Source organism: Vigna angularis, chromosome 2 (genome assembly GCF_016808095.1).
Source record: "Vigna angularis cultivar LongXiaoDou No.4 chromosome 2, ASM1680809v1, whole genome shotgun sequence".
NCBI lineage: Eukaryota > Viridiplantae > Streptophyta > Magnoliopsida > Fabales > Fabaceae > Vigna > Vigna angularis.
The window spans coordinates 42,497,196-42,514,457 of record NC_068971.1 but is presented as its reverse complement, the minus strand read 5'-3'; the positions used below and the strand labels follow the sequence as shown (position 1 = coordinate 42,514,457).

Below are 17,262 nucleotides of genomic sequence, written 5' to 3'. Positions count from 1 at the left end.
AATTTCATAGTTTTTTTGTCATTTGGAGAGGAAGTGAAGTAGTGATTTTGAGCATTTGGGGTCTAGAGTGTTATTGAGCCTTTGGAACAGTTTCACCCACTGTATTATGACTTGTTAGATCCATCAAATTGATCAAAATAAGTGTAAAGTGGTAGAATTGGATTTTGAGTATCTAAGTGGTGAAAATTGGTGTTTTATGGCTGAATTCGAGTATGAATCCCTTAAGAATTGAATAAGGAACGTTTATAATCAATTAGGTAAGTCCAATCTAGTATAAAACATGGATTTGGGGTGTTAGAAGTTAATAAAAAAAGGTTGATAATGGTAAAAACCAGGTTCTGGTCTCAAATCTGCAGAATTCTGCATTCTGCAGAATTCTCGCCCGGGCGCCCCTGTCGCGCCCAGGCGCCCCAGTCTCTGGAAAAGTCGCGCCTGGCATATCGCGCCTGAGCGCGCGATGCTAGAGTGAGCGTTCGTCCAATTTGATCCAAATTGGACGTTCGTCCGTTTAGAGCCACATTGGACGTTCGTCCAAATGGCTCGATCAAACGTTCGTCCAAGACTTCAACTCTTTGAGCGTTCGTCAGCGTTCGTCCAGACTACGAGCGTTCGTCCATGACTTCAACTTGTGAACGTTCGTCCAAATGGCTCGACCAAGCGTTCGGCCTTAAATTCAGTGTTGAGCGTTCGGTCTTTGAGCGAGTGTGAGTGAGCGTTCGTCCTTAGTTCAATTCTTAGCGTTCGTCCTTGGTTTCATCTGTGAGTGTTCGTCCATTTGTCCAAACCGAGCGTTCGTCCAAAATGATCAGCATTGAGCGTTCGTCCAAACAGTGAGTGAGCGTTCGTCCGAATATATGAGCGTTCGTCCAAATAGTTGGCGTTCGACCAATAGTGGAGCGTTCGTCCAAATTGTTGAGCGTTCGTCCAAAATGTGGAGCGTTCGTCCAAATAGTGAAGCGTTCGTCCAAATAGTGAGCGTTCGTCCTTAACACATTGAGTGAGCGTTCGTCCTTAAATTGAGTGAGCGTTCGTCCAATAGTGTCCAGTGAATAGTACTCGTCAAAATAGTATTTTACAAATATGTTGAATTTTAAGTTCCTTTGCTTTTGGATTGAATTATGTACCAATGTTTGGAATATTATCTATGACATGAAATATGTGAATGTATGAAATATGTCGGATTTGTTGTGTTAATATGGAGGTATCTGATTATTCATAATTGTGGTTAATTTTCAAAGTAACAATATGATACATGGACGTAATTCCATGATCCTCAAGGAGAGGATACATGGTGGTGTTTTGGGGTTGTATAGAATGATTACATGGTAGCTCAGTTTTGGGGGTCATCCTGAAACTCCAATGGTCTTTCTTCTCATGTAGAGAGGATTGAACATGTGGTGAGGAGTAGCAGGAGGTCCTAGCCTTGGATGCTTCCATATGATCCAAGGTGAGTGATAACGGATTAACCTCGTGATTGTGGCCGGGCGGGAGTGCCCATAGTTTCACCAGGCGGGAGTGCCAGAGCGGGAGTGCTCAAGTTCCATAAAGCCACCACGAGTGCAAGACCCGCCATAGCTCGGTAATCATTCTGGTCCGGACGAGTCGGGATATAAAGTAATAAGTCGGGGTTTAACGTAATAAGTCTTGTGATATTGATTTACCATGTATGATTGACTTTTGTATATCACTTTAAATTGTATAACATGCTTTTTATATCTAGCTCACCCTTGCATTGTTTTTTTTGTTATGTGCTGTTTGGGTATGTTTCTTTGACGATGATCATCCATTTGGATGGGAGTAGATGTTGTTGCGGAGTTTCCCTTGGATCAAGAGCTAGAGGTTGCGGATATTGTGGGGTAGTCTTCTTAGAATTTATTGATTGAACACTTGTAGTGTTTAATCCTTTCAACTGTTCAAGTTTAAATTTTCAGTTTCTTTTATTTATGGATGACTGTAATTTCAAATTTTATTACACGTCATACTCCGACTGTTCTCTATATTTGGATGTTAACGTCTTTATTATATAATATTGGTTATTATATAATCGGGATGTTACAGAAAATGTTAGATTGAGAGAGATGAAAGAAAAATGGTTGAAAGGAATGAGAAGGTGAATAAAGGTTTAGGGATTTCTTGTTTTCTATTTTTAGTTTTAAGAATAAAAATTATTCAAATACCTTTGACTTTAAAACTTAGAATCAATAATATATAAGAATATTTTTGTCTACTAAAATTGGATACACGTTACTAAAATGTACCAACTAAAAAAAAGAATGTAGCAAAAATAAATAAACAGTTCACAACTTCTTATATTAAAACCCCAGCAAAATTTAAGCCCTAAAGAAATAACTCACAAATTTTATCTTTTCGAACTAAATATCCTCTTTCCGATTTATTTATTAAACAAGTCAGGTTAAAGGTTTTTTTTTTTAATTTTAATTTGGCACGAGAAAATTAATTCAAACAACTGTGAAACTACAAAACTCGAAGCGAAAAATTAAAACTATAATAGTATTCTTACTTTGCTTTCATCAATTCCGCCAATACAACCTTAACCAGCACCACCAGCACTCCAAAAGCATATATCAAATATGTTTAAATAAAAAAATTTCCATAGAAACAGACAAAAAAAATAAGAAAAAATTCTTCAGAATTTAAAATTAGTTTATGTAAATTAAAAATTAGACCCATAATGATTTTGAAAATTTTATTCACTTTTTCTTTCTATTTTCTTCTCTTGTAAGTGTATATAAAAATGTTTATTCACTCAGACCGACAGTATAGGTGCCAATGGACAAAGTCACCAATCAAAATCTACCAGTGCTTACCTCAGTAAAGAAAATTTACAATCTCAAAAAAGATAGCTAGCAAGATCAAAAGGCAAAAGAAAAATGCAAAATAAAGAAAATTTACATCAATCCACAAGGAAAATTTTATTTTCATAAAATAAGTGGGTGACTAATATTATAACACGTTACCCAAAGAAAATTTGGAAATAAATTTATTCTGTCAGCCAAAATATTGACGTCCACCTAGCCTCAAAATCATATAAAATATTTAAATATAAAGGTCAAAAACTTGCTTTTAGATGAATTTAAGAGTGCCAATTAAGCTTTTATTGATTAGAAGTCAAATTTGCCTTTGAACTTTCCGATGGATGAGGTGTGCTCTCGGTGCAAGCAGTGCAAGAAAGAGGATTGTCAGCAAGATTGATCCGCAATGTTCGGTGCCTCTCCTCATTCCCAGGTACATGGAGGAGAGCATCCATGATTAAAATGTCCCAGTCGCGATGAAGGAAAAAGGAAGACCAAGTGTCATCTGTTTCAAAGAAGCCAAACCAATAATAATTTCCATTAACTATCAAAAACTGGGCTCGGTATTCCCACTTTCCAAACAATTCACAAGCAAAATAATATAACATTTCAAAGCAAAACAAGCAGAGCATGGTGGTTATAGGGACATAAATGGTTAACTTCCAGTTTGGTAAAAAGTTTTCACTCAAATCATACAGATAAACATTCAAATTGCTAACCTCGATCTCGAACTGCCTTCAGCTGCAAGATACCGGTGCCTTTCGGTCCAGAAACAGGAAATGAGCATGAAACAGAATGTCTTTTATGAGCTACTGCAAGAGATGCATTGTACCATGGACCTTTAACAATGGGTTCTCCGACAGCATCTATTAGTCCTTGGTTCTTGATCGCCTTTTCCATGGCCTTGCTGAAAATTTTGCAGCCAATAACTTTAGGGGCTGCCATGGTAGACAAGTTTTCAATTTTGAAATGTAAAGAACAAAAGCCGAGAAACTACTTATGTGATAAGTCATAAGTATTAGTAGCAGTCTCATAAAAGTATTCAATAAGCTAACTATCTAGAATCTAATATGTAAAATAAAAATAAAAATAGAATAGGATTCATGAGGTGAGATAGGATGGTGAAGAATTTGAAAGTAGCGATTATTTTAATCAAAGTTAGAGCGCTACTATCTTTTTTATGAAGCAAGATATCGCAACTCTCTGGGTAGCTGGAGTGTGCATGGAAAAGGACAAAAAAAGAACAAATATCTCAGAAAGCCTCTTTACTCTATGAGAAACTTCTGTAGTTAGCAACTAAGAGTACAATTATTATCTCAGTATTCTAGATCTGGCTTTTGTGCACCACCTTAGTGCCCCCTGTTCTTTTCTATGAAAAATGAAAATGCTATGCAAAACTATATTGAAAAGGAAGATAACTACAAACTTTAGATGCCAAACATGCCTTACAAAAAATCGATATTGCTCTAAATATAGCCATCGCATTTTTGGTTATTACTATGTAGGACGGGTAAGAATGGTGAGGTTTCAGTTAAACAAGGAAAAGTTTTGACCTCCTTGAGGATCATACTCTTTCCATAGACAATGAAGATGGGAGATGGGAGATGGGAAATTTCATAAACAACGTAAATCAATCAAAAGGTTTATTTTGGGCTCTAAAGTCTACAAAAACACATTATGTTAAAATGAACCTCTTCATAGTTTTCTCAAGCCTGGCTAATGCATTCGCAATCCAAGTGATTAAGGTAAAATAACCAGCTATCATCAACTCTTAACACAGCATACCAAATTAAAGCTCAACGTATACCTGCTACATCCATGATAGATGGCAAGGTCATCAAGAGCACTCAGAGCAACACCACCTGTGATTGTAATCAAAATAAATGACACTGCCTTTCTACCATAGTATTTGCTGCTCTCTTCATCCACACTCTTCGTGGCACTGCAACAGTTTAAACATTGGTAGTCACAACCACATTACCGTTCAATTATGATGTCAATTTCAAGAATACTATGTATGATAATCTGCAAGAGCAGAAATCTGTAGGAATATCTATCCCTCATATTCATTTAAATAAAAATGTTAACAAGTACTTCACGTTTTTCACTTGCAAAAGAAATTCAGCTGAAAAAAATAAATAAATAAGCATTAAGTTTTGATCCCTCATCTGAAATTTTGTTTCAATTTGCTCCGGTAATTTTAAAAAATTTCACTTTAACACGTTACTCTGCTAAATTTGGTGATGCCTGACAAAGTTCGAGAGATGCAACTTCAGGTGGGCATTTACCACTTAAACAAAATTAACAATGTTAGTGCATAAAATAGACAGAGAGACCATTTTGATCTAACACACCTAAATAAAAACTTTTTAAACTTGACATACCCACCTGAAACCAAAGACTCAGATGAGGAGCCAAAATTATATTTTCAGCCTATTATTTTACTTCATTTCCTTGAGGACTAGTCTCGCTATATTCTGAATTCACGGGTTTTACCTAGCGTGATGAAAACAGTAAAATTCCTAATTTGAGTTACAGAATATAATTACTTTGTTGAGCTACGATTTCTGAAATTTTAAAGCGTGAAAAATTGAGGACATAAATGAGTGTTTGAGTACGCTCAAAATCCCCAATCCCCAATTCTTGCAAACCCAGTCACATACATATAATCCAATAATTGATCTCTAATAGAAACGCGTAACTTAGAAAATATAAAACCGCCAATAAAATTTACGAGTACCATTCAACAATAATTAAATCCAATACAAGGCAAAAATAAAGACAAGGAAAGCAATAAGATGGAAATAGAAGAAGAACCAGAGAGCTTACGAGGAAATCTGAGGTTTTGGGGAGAGTTTAAGGAATGAGCTTAATCTCTTTACCAACATGATCAATCAACAAATGTCGTGTCCCCGTTATCTTTAGCTCGCGATTTCGTGAGTTATCAAAACGAACTACAAGAAATTGCGATTTTGCGTAGTATATGAACGTCAATATAAAAAAAAATTACGTTTTCTTTTGGGCACGAAAATGGATTGAAAGCACACTTATGATAAACCCTAAACTTACAGGACGAGATTGGAGAAAGATTGTGACACTGTTCCTTTTAACCAGTTTTAGAACTATTCCATCCCAAAACTCAAATTCGAAAATAATTTACCATTTGATTTATTCGATTTCTTGTTAACTGTGATTTTGTTCTTCACTTAATTCTTAAATCTTTTGCATAGGTGTGAGAGGAATAATAAGCATGCTTGTCTATTTATTTATTTTTGAAAAAAAAAACTTTTCTAAGTAAAATATCTTAAAAAAAAGTGAAAATAATGACTCATTTAATCCGATTGAAACTCATTTAACCAGAGAGTCAAATTCAATTCTAACAAAGGGAATCATTTCTTTCTATTTTTTCACAAAGATGTTATGAAAATATTATAATAATTAAATATTCTTATTTTTTATACGAGTAGTTGATGAAAGTTTTATGTAACACTCTAAAATTATAGTTTTAATATTATAAAAGAAATTATCATACATTTTATAACAAAGAACAATTAACAAACAAATAACATAAAAATATAATTATAATTATCCAAAAATATAACTTAATACTAATATTATCTAAACCGTTAATTAAAAGTTTAACACAACAATATCTAAAATTTAAAAGTTATATTAGGTTAATTATATATAAGCATTTTTTACTTCCAAGTAAGACTTTTATTTCTCTTCACATTAACAAGATGATTGCAAAAGAGAAAAAACAAACAAAACACAAGCAAACATGATAAACTAATTTTAAAAAATCAAACATATTTTAATACAAATCATAAACATACCGTTCTAGTATCAAATCAATTAAAACAAAGCACAATTTGACACACATATTTCTAGAAGCTAAACATGATCATCGAGATACATATATTGGTACGGGGAACCTGCACATGTGTGGTGAAACAACATACCACCCAAACTATCACACAAGATTAGTTCATCAAACTCTTATGGTCAAACCGATCTCAGGATAAGAACTTTCTACTACTCCTCACCACATAACATTACATAAGAGCTTTCCTCATAGAATCCCCTTTCACATACTTAAACAAATCATATCCTCATTAATTTTGATCATAAACTCATTAATAAATCATGCTGAACATTTCACTTGACTTACCAAACATTCTTAAAAGCATTATAGTAATGGTTGTTAATAAGAAAGAAAAGCAAGAACATAACACATAAACAAACCAAGTGCCCAGCACGGACCTGTCTGCCCAACGAGCTACTCTCATCACCCAACGAGAGTCCAAACAGAGAGCTTCTCCAACTCAGCAAGCTAGCTCGCCTAGCCTCTAAAACTTTGTGTCAAAACACTCTTTTACTCACCTAGCCAGCCTGCAGAATTTTGTAGAACATCAATTTTGCAAGATTTGTACCCCTCAATCTAACTTCTACCCGTCCTATTTAATATTCTAAACCTCCAATTGACCTATCCAATTTTGTATGATTTAACTCAAACCTCTTTAAACTTATTTTATTATGAATTCCTAACCCAATTCCCACTAGAACACCAATCTATAGCTCATAATTCAACCCCCCTCATTTCTAACCAAAACTGGTAAATTTCAACCTCTAAACAAGTCATAATTGACCACAAACAACTTAACACGTAACCTATCAGTCCATAACCTATTCCACTTCAAATTTAGCTCAATTAAAGATCTCTTCAAGTTTAAATTGACCTTAACATAGATTTTAAACCTCAATTTTTCACATTCAACCTATGACTCAAAATTTCACCTATCAAGCCTCCTTTTTTATCCAAAACTAAACATAAGTTCTATTTATTTACTAATCTCAAAACCACATTAGTTTTCAATACTAAACCTATACTCTAACACAACAACCTCATATGATCAAATCAATACAACTCAATACAAGTTTATCATACCATCCTTCATCAATAACACCATGAATCAATAATCAATTTTCACACAAAACATCAAATTTCTATCAATAGCTCATTCAATAATAAAATTAGTTCACCTCATAATAACTCATCAATTAAACACAATTTTATTACACATCAATCATGACCTACCTTCAGAATTTTCTAGACAAGAAATCAAAGACAATTTTAACTTCCCTTACCTTTTTGGGAAAGCTTAGGCGACTATAAAGAGCTACTTCCCTAGCCTCAACTCAAAAAATTCTATGAATACCTACAAAACGCAAAATTTGATTCAAACAGACCATTAGGATCAATGATCCTCGAAGAACAAACAAAGTTTCTAAAATTTTACATGCGATGAGAAATTTTTCTCACGTGCAAGAAGGAACTCAAATTAGGAAAGAAATAAAAGCTAACTTATTCTTTTTGGAAGACTAATCGAATAAACTAATAGATATCACCGTTGTGATCTCTTAGGTATTTTTTGATTGTCAAAGAGATGATTTAAAAGTTAGAAAGTTCATATACAAGAGAGAAGAAATCTAGAAATTGAGTTCTAAATAAATGATATATATTTTAAGTAACAGACATATTTATGAAATTTTATTTATATTATTAAATTATTTAAATATAAAAATTATTTAAAAATTTATCGATTCTAATACTTCATTTTATTTTCCCTTTTTCAATATAATGTTAAAAAATATATAATGATAAAAAGTCCTTTAACATTTTATTTTTCAATAAATAGACACTTAAATGACAATTAGACTTTTTTATATAGTATTACATTTCATAGTACATGTCTACCTTTTTACTTTATATATATATATATATATATATATATATATATATATATATATATATATATATATATATATATATATATATATATATATATTCTATATTTTAAATATAATCATCCAAAAGTTTATATGATATTTTCCTTATATTTTAAGTCTTCTTTTTTCTTTGAGCTTAGATTTTTAAGTTTTTTTTTGTAAATTTTTCCTTTTAAAATATAATTTGTTTGTTATGTTTGACTTCCTATAAATATTTTAGAAGATCTTTCGATATCTTTTACTCATCTTATTAATTAATTATCTTAAGGATGAAGGAAACTTAAAATAAGATAAGTTAATTCTTTTCCAAATTCTAGTTTACGTTTTTCTGTGATGATTTGACTTTGTGTATATTAAATATAAATATATGCAAAATTGTGGAAGTTTTTAATTCTTTATTATCCCTGAGAATTGGAATAGCATTTTGAATGGTTGATTTATTAGTAAAATATTGGAACATAACTTTCCTTAACCATATTTAATATAAATAGTTTTAGAATCTTGAATGGAATGAAATGTGAATGTTTTGATTTTGGAATTGCTTTTTTTTATATAGATTCTATCATTCTCTAAAATAAAATTACTATAACCTGAGTTAGAGATTTTAATATTAATGATATTTTCATCATCAAATGTTATTGAGAAGCTTTTAATTAGTTATCAGTAATATATAAATTATGAAATCGTAAAAGAAAAAAATATTTCTAAACAATATTTTATCAAATATATGCAAGAAATTAGGTTTATTATATATATATATATATATATATATATATATATATATATATATATATATATATATATATATATATATATATATATATATATATATATATATATATATATATATATATATATATATATATATATATATATTCAATTTATAAACATCTTTTGTTTAGAAAATAAAAATAGTGCATAATTTTCCATGTTGATATACGGTCAGGTCATAACAAGTTTAACATTCTTGATTCCATATTAGAAAAAACAAGGCAAATTTGTATTCGAATTTAATATTTTAAACCCACTTTCATTTATTATTTGGATAAACTTGTTTGGGATCTAGCAAACTTTCTTAACCATTTAAAGGTATTTATACATTCTTAAATGAATTATGTATCAAATTATTTATTTTATTTTATTTTTGAAGGTATACAAAAGTTAATACAAGAACAGAAACATACAAGTTCAATTATATTTTTAGTTAAATATATCGTTTTAACTTAGAGAGAGAGAGAGAGAGAGAGAGAGAATTCTTTTAAATAGAGGAATACAAAATTTTCCACCAAATGAAATTCATCGCATTTGAGCCATTACAAATATACAGAGGAAAAACTATTCAATGCATTACTAGTCTAACACCCAAATGCTAAATTTAATATATATTTCCCATAATAAGACATTTAAATAATGGGGTAAAATAAATAAATAGTTTTACGTTAACAAATAATATTTTTAATTTATATAAAAACTTATATGTTTTTTCTCTTCTGTTGACTTGTTATTTTTATTCATCCAAATAAAACATATTTTTCAGTGATTATTTATTTACTTATATCATTTATATTATTTTCTCTCTTATTAGCTGATTCCTCTTTATTTCACTCCTAGTCCAAATAAAACATTATATTCAAAATTCGATTCATCAACTTTTGTGTGATGTCAATATTTCAAGATGGAATGCCATTGCCATAGATATTTTTATAACGTGTTCATAATATTATTTTCCAACCACATAATGGTTAGATTACTTTTCTTCTTCTTCTTTTTTCATTATTATAGTAAAAATTATAGTATAATTAAAAAAATCAAGGTTTCGAGATAGAGAAAATTGTCATGTCAAATTTCTAAAAGTAGTAGTTAACAATCTCATTTTGATTATTAAGCATCCTATTGACTTTGTGTTCTAACCTAATTTTGCATAGTAATTTGTATTAGTATTTCTTTATTTATAAATTATAAGTATTTGTTAGAAGCCATCATTTATCAAAAGTACATAACTTTCTCCAATAACAAATTCAAATTTTATATAGAAACAAAATGTTAATCTTTACATAAGTCTAACTGCTGCACTTTCATTTCTCCTTTTATTTGAAACTGCAACTCTTTTGCCTTCTCATACATGATTATACTTATTTTTTTATATTTAAAACCATATTTCTTTATAAGATTATCAAATTTTCGATCATTCAATATTGTTAAAAAAAATATTATTTGTAATTTAAAAAACTTAGGAGATTTGTTATAATTATAATATATATTTGAAAATAATGTGTATAAATGAATTGATGAATTTGTGACCTCAATTCTAATTAGAAGAGGTTTGGGGTTTAGGTGTCGGCCGATAAAAATCTTCAGAGAGAAATTTAATCAATTTTTTTATTATAACAAGAGAGAAAACACAAATACAAAGACAAAAATATAGGTTACGTAGAATAAAATAGTTTTACATTGTAATCAATTGCAGATTAGCACGTATATATCAAATTTAGAATAATTAATTTAAAAATTATATCAATAATGATATTTAATCAGGTATTAGTATACAGTTATTTCTTTAATTGCTTACTTAGTCTTTTATGTAAAGATTATCAATTTTCTTATTTTATAAATTTATAGGGTTTAAGACATATTTAAAGGTAAATTTTGTTAAATCACATATAGTGTCTTAGATGTCTCAATTCACTAGTTTTATTTTTCATAGATAAAAAACAAAAAGAGAGTCATTTAAATTAGTGATAAATATGTTTGATGATCTGAAAAAAATATAAATATAAATTATGAAAAGTTAGGTGATTTGAATTAAAAATAAATAAGTTTCAAATAAAGTTATTAGGAATTAATATTATATATTAAAAAAGAATTGACATTTAAATTTAAATTTCATTAATCATTTCTCATCACATCAAAATTTATTAAAAATAAAAGAATACGAAATATGAAAAACACACTAAACTTATGAAAAAAAAAAACTACACTCTACAAAATATAGATAAATTATTTCTATTATAAAAATATTAAATAAATATATGAAACTAAAACACTAAATCATTTGTATTTATTTTTATAAATTAAAACTAAATTAACTTATTTATCGACACTAATTTTTTTTTAATATATATATATATAAACTTTAAACTACACATTCTACAAAAATAAAAATATAAATGTCAAGATCGTATTTATATAAAATAAATAAATAAATTATAAATTATTCGATTATGAGAGAGAAAATATATATGTTAATATAATTAAAAGATATTTTTAGAATAATTTATTGTTTTAATTACTTATTTTATTACAATAGAAAAACGTAAATATTAATGATAGTCAATTAGCTTAAAAAATAATATTTTTATAAAAGATATAAATCGATTGTATCTTATTTGCATACTAATATCTTCCTAAATAGTGTTAAATATTATGTGAAAAGCTTATATTGTAAAATTTGTTTAGTTTTTTTTTGCATGTTTTTTAATTTTGTGGATCCTCAATTGTCACATTTTTTTGTTTGGTTTTATTTGTTGATTATCTTTCATGAGTTGGAAGAAAGAAAGGAATGTGAAATATAAGTTGAGTGGAGGAGGAGTAAACATTAAAAACGACAAAAGAAATAGAAAACTTGTTAACATAAGAGGATGTACAGCGGAACAGCAGTTCCAGAAACACGAGGAATCACGTTTTGATTTTGTTTCTACAATTGAATTGCGTTGCAAGAATCTCCCGATAGAATATGTTCGAACATCATTCACAAGTTGTGTACAAGAACTGTAGAACAGTCAAATAAGCGCGTGATGAGGCACGTGTACGGAGAAGAAGCGTTTGTTTCTGTCAATACAAACGTGAAACAAAGTTGCATTAAGATTTTGGTGTGCCAAACAATAATTATTATCCTTGCTGCTCGGAGGGTCGTGCCCTCCATGTGAAAGGTTGGTATGCCAGTACTTTCTTCAATAATGCATATTTTTCTTTTTCATCTTTTTCTAATAATAATTATGAAAATGTTTTTCATTTTAATTACTGCAATGGAAACAATGTTGCCCTTTTCCGAGTACTTTTCAATTTCCATATGCACTGTCATCCAACTACTCTTCACAAGTTGATATTTTTCCAAATGCTACATCTACCACACATTCACCACCCAAATGAATTTTCTTTTTTAGGGTGAAAAATTAATCTTTTTTTTTATTATAATATTTGACAGAGAAGGTTTAACCACTCATGTTCACATGCACCCCACCGGCAAAGTCTTCTCCTTTATATATAAAGGATCCTGCTTTTGTACATTTAAATGTTTTTATATGTTGTGTGCTGCTACAAAAAATCTTTCCTTCTTGCATAGATTATAGTGCATCAAGGACTCTACATCGTCTCAAAAGGGTATTTTTCTTTTCTTCTCTTTCTCTTCCTTTTCCAACCGAAACATTAGTTTTTTTGTGTTATCGAATGAGCAATTAGTGTTATTACATTTCCTTGTATCCATGCCAATTTGTTTTCTGTTTGAAAAAATGACATGCTTTATGCCTTTCTCTTCTCTAGTTTATTGTTTTGGTTTTCCTGAAGAAGTAATTTGCAGTTTTGTTGTATTTTGTCCATGATTTGTACCCAAAAGGCTAGCGACAGCCACACAGAAGTTATCTTGAATCAGAAAACATGCTGCTAAGAAGCTCTTCAACGCCAGTTCTTGGATCCCTCCTTTCCAACTTCACAGATAGTCCTAACAACAGTATTCACTCAGAAACCAGCCATGCAATCAAGCACTTTCCACCAACCGGCGTTCCGCAACATTATCACAAACTTCATGTCCCCCAAACTGGGTCCTTCACTCTCCCTTCCTTCTCATGTGGTTCTTCCCCAATCTCTCCCTCAATTGGTGAGCTTGAAAGGAAAAACAAAGGCTTTAGAAGAGTTCAATCTGATGGGAACTTGCAAGACTTAGCCTACTCCTGCAACAACGAAGACATTATGGAATTTTCAGACCCTTCCAAGAGGTTTCCAACGAGGAACAGGTGCTTGGTGCTGGAGACAATTCCTTCTTTCTCGCTTGGTAAGCACAGCGGCTTGCGTCTAGAAGAGGAAGATGAAGAAATGGAAAGTGAGAGTGAAGAAGGGGAGGAGAAGGGGGTAGAGGGGTTGAGTGTGGTGAATGGTGTGATATTGAGTGAAGCTTGGAAAGCGAAAGATGGCGTTTGCAGAGTGAGTTTCGGTGAGCAGGAAGAGGTTGGTGGTAAAGAAATGTATCTTGCAAAGGGGCTTGGGGTAGAGTGCTGTGGGGATGGCATAGGTGGCTGCATAGGGGGTGGTGGAGGTAGTAGTGATCACAATCCTTTGGGTTCTGGTGGGAATGATGGAGATAGGCATGATGTGGAGGAGTATTACAAGAAAATGGTGAAAGAAAATCCAGGGGATCCTTTGTTTCTCAGGAATTATGCTAATTTTTTGTATCAGGTGAGTTCTGTTTCCCTGTGTTTTCAAAACAAGATCTTCAAATTTTCAAAGGGGAAAACCTTAAATACAAATCACATCTAAACAAACTATATCTAAGACTTTCACGTGTTTGAACACTCCTCATGATAACCAATTTGTCGGGTCATAATAAGCTACTTTTGCAACTTCTTTCAGAGGGTTTGGTTACTTGGAAGTGAAAATCTAGTGTTAGGAAAAACACCAAAACTTGGTCTTGTTAGTAGGTGTTTTGGTGATGATGATTTTTGTCTTTTTACAGTGCAAACAGGATCGTGAAGGAGCAGAGGAGTACTATTCTCGTGCCATACTGGCAGACCCAAATGATGGAGATGTTCTATCACAGTATGGGAAGCTGGTTTGGGAGGTACACCATGACCTAGAACGTGCCTCCGGCTATTTTGAAAGAGCAGTCCAAGCCTCTCCTGAAGACAGGTATGTGCTGTTGTGCAGAACATGTAGAATGCTATGTTATTTCATAGAGCTTTATAATGGTTTGAAATGCATTCTGACAAAAGAAGTTATTTTTTTTTTATGATAACAGCCATGTACATGCAGCATATGCTAGTTTCCTTTGGGACGCAGAGGAAGAGGAAGATGGTAACAATGAAGCACAGTGTTTGCCGCCTCATTCTCATCAAGGAGCTATGGCTACAGCAGGTGCTTGAATTGGTGGAGTTGGAATGCAGAAGCGAGTGTCTTACCATCATGTGTTGAAATTCTTGTATTGAAGCCAATGTTGTAAGGGATGGTTCTGTTCAGAAAGCTGCACATTCTATTAATAAGACAAATCTACGATCTCTAGCTTTGAGTTTCTGTAGCACAGTTGGTTCTTTTCCTTTGTCAGGGTTGTGCACAAACTAATTACTTAATCAACGTCTACTGATTGATTACACGTTTAATTCGGGACTAGTACTTGTATGTTTCATCAAAGGCACTGCACAGCTTAAGAAGGAGAACATAGATTAGATGAAGAAAAGGGCATAAACTGAGGAAACAACACATTAAGCCATTGTACTACAAATGTCAGAACATTGACGCAGGACGGAATTAAGGTTGTAAGTAATGATGAAGAAAAAGGTTCTGGAAGACCTCAATCTGGCTGAGGATATTTTAGGTGCAGAATATAGAAAATAATAGTCATGCTGTTAAGGGTCTTCTTGGCCTGAATATGGAAAGGAGAAGAAGGAATTGAATGCTGTTGCTCAATATCTTTAATGGGTCTAATGGAAATACCACTCCCTATTTCGTCAAATCATGATACCCACAGGAAATGAGAGCTACAAAGTATTAAACTGGTTTTTAATAGCAAAGACCTGTTTAAACGAGATGATAGATTTTATTTATAGAATATTATGGAACTTTACTTGGAAGTAAAAGGAAAAAACTTTGCTTCGCTTTCAATCATTTTTAACATGTATATTAGTCCAGATAAAAGCCTATAAAATTATAACAAAATATTCTGCCATATAAAACATGTAAATGATGAATGTTTATTTTATATAATTATAACTTTCGATAAATTAATAATGTTTAGATATGTAAATATTATATTTTAAATTAAATAAAAAACGATCGAAAAGTCAAATACAAATGAAAAGTAATTCAAAATATTTGGAAGATATTTATAATTAAGTTTCTTTTTGTTATATTTGGTTGGCATAAGTTTTGACATAAAAAACTAAGTAAATTGTGGATTGGTGAGAAAATTTTAATTTGAAAAATGTTATCTGGCAGGCAGGCAATAGAATTTGGGGAAAATAATTGAATGATTGATAGTGGCTTGTGTCACGTCGGATGAGACTTCTGTACCATCGGGCGCAACTTTGGTATAAATGTCTCAACTTTTCTTTCTTTTTGGTACCGGTATCTCTTTAGAAAAAGAAAAAGAGATATCACTCCTCTTAGTTAGCACTAAGTTGAATCAAAGCTAAAAAAAATGTCATGAAGATGGATAGAAGGATGATATGATGCAGAATTTGGTGAAAAAAAGGGTTAAGGTTATCGGTCAATGTGAGTTAAGATGGAAGGGAGTGGTGTTTGATGATACTTAAAGAAAGATTAGGTAAATTAATGAGTAAGGTAACTAATGAATATCATTTTGGATGCTTTAACTTGAGTGACCAAAATGAGTAATATGATACAAAAATGATAACATAACATTATAAGAGTAGAAAACATATTTATTTATAAATCAAGGGTGTCTCTAATATATAATATGTACAAGCAAAATCTAAAAATTCAAACTTAACTATCTTAGAAAAGGTAAAAATCCTCTCTGTTAAGAGGAAGATATGTGATAAAAATCTTCTTCATTAGTAAGAAGACATGAGACCACTAACTATGAAAAATCTTCTTTAATATAAGTATGACACATGATTATTCACATAAAGGTGGAAAGCACCACACACTTGATATCCACTTAGGTCAAACAAGCTTTTAGACGTCCATCCAAAACATTGAGCCTTAGTCTTTGTTGACTTAAGTGGTCAAAAATCCTATTTTACTTGACTCAAAATACATGATTCTAAAAATAAATCTTACACTGCTAAGTCCATAATACAGAGTTTAAAATTATTCTACTCCATGATGGTCTAAGAGAAGAAGAGTTTGACCTCAGTGGACTCTTGTTGGATTTGTTCGGCCATGTTTCTTATGATTAAACCCTTGACTATGGGTTTGTTAGTGCTGACCAAGTTTACGCTGTCATGATGACTCTTAGGCTTTGTTCACTTGAATGGATTAGGAGAAAGTGATTGAATGAATTTGAGAGGATTTGAAGGTAAATTTTTTTGTTGTTTATTTAAGTGGATTTTGAAGTAAGTGGGAATGGATTTGGAAGTAAAGTTTGTGAGAATTAGTATAGGATTTGATTGATGTGAAATATTAAAAAAATTTACTTCTAAATTCACTCTCACTTACATCCAAATCCACTCAAATAAACAATAAAAGATTTACCTTCAAATCTTCTCAAATCCATTTAATCATTCTCCCCTAAATTCATTTAAATGAATAAAGTATTAGGGAACAAAAATAAGTATAATATTAGTTTGAACGATGAGTCAATGACTTGATGGTTTTTTGAAACATTAGTTTGATCGATGAGGGTTGATTTGTGTTTGAGATGATAAAACATTTTATAAACACGCTAATTTACCCTTTGTACTGTTTTGTTTGTGATCATAGTTCACCTGTG

The 17,262-nt window shown here is 31.2% G+C and overlaps 2 protein-coding genes across 2 annotated transcripts; one reads left to right on the top strand and one right to left on the bottom strand.

Annotated features, from left to right (window-relative positions):
- Positions 1 to 2,917: 2,917 nt before the first annotated feature.
- LOC108323243 (uncharacterized) lies at positions 2,918 to 6,023 on the bottom strand. Its single transcript, XM_017555634.2, has 5 exons — positions 5,883 to 6,023; positions 5,643 to 5,767; positions 4,621 to 4,755; positions 3,533 to 3,720; positions 2,918 to 3,318 (listed from the first exon to the last, which is right to left on the bottom strand). Exons 2-5 carry the CDS (start codon positions 5,699 to 5,701, stop codon positions 3,116 to 3,118), a joined length of 585 nt encoding a protein of 194 aa, XP_017411123.1. The 5' UTR covers positions 5,702 to 5,767; positions 5,883 to 6,023; the 3' UTR covers positions 2,918 to 3,115.
- Positions 6,024 to 12,826: 6,803 nt separating this feature from the next.
- LOC108323272 (uncharacterized) lies at positions 12,827 to 14,968 on the top strand. Its single transcript, XM_017555686.2, has 4 exons — positions 12,827 to 12,983; positions 13,216 to 14,051; positions 14,329 to 14,501; positions 14,611 to 14,968. The coding sequence occupies exons 2-4, from the start codon at positions 13,257 to 13,259 to the stop codon at positions 14,732 to 14,734; spliced, it is 1,092 nt and encodes a 363-aa protein (XP_017411175.1). The 5' UTR covers positions 12,827 to 12,983; positions 13,216 to 13,256; the 3' UTR covers positions 14,735 to 14,968.
- Positions 14,969 to 17,262: the final 2,294 nt, after the last annotated feature.

Coding starts and splice junctions, on each gene's coding strand:
- LOC108323243 (XM_017555634.2), bottom strand. CDS start 5,701: ATGTTGGTAAAGAGATTAAGCTCATTCCTTAAACTCTCCCCAAAACCT. Junction 4,756..5,642: donor CCAAAACCTCAGATTTCCTC/GTAAGCTCTCTG, acceptor AAACTGTTGCAG/TGCCACGAAGAGTGTGGATG. Junction 3,721..4,620: donor ATCTATCATGGATGTAGCAG/GTATACGTTGAG, acceptor CAAAATTTTCAG/CAAGGCCATGGAAAAGGCGA.
- LOC108323272 (XM_017555686.2), top strand. CDS start 13,257: ATGCTGCTAAGAAGCTCTTCAACGCCAGTTCTTGGATCCCTCCTTTCC. Junction 14,052..14,328: donor ATGCTAATTTTTTGTATCAG/GTGAGTTCTGTT, acceptor GTCTTTTTACAG/TGCAAACAGGATCGTGAAGG. Junction 14,502..14,610: donor CAAGCCTCTCCTGAAGACAG/GTATGTGCTGTT, acceptor TTATGATAACAG/CCATGTACATGCAGCATATG.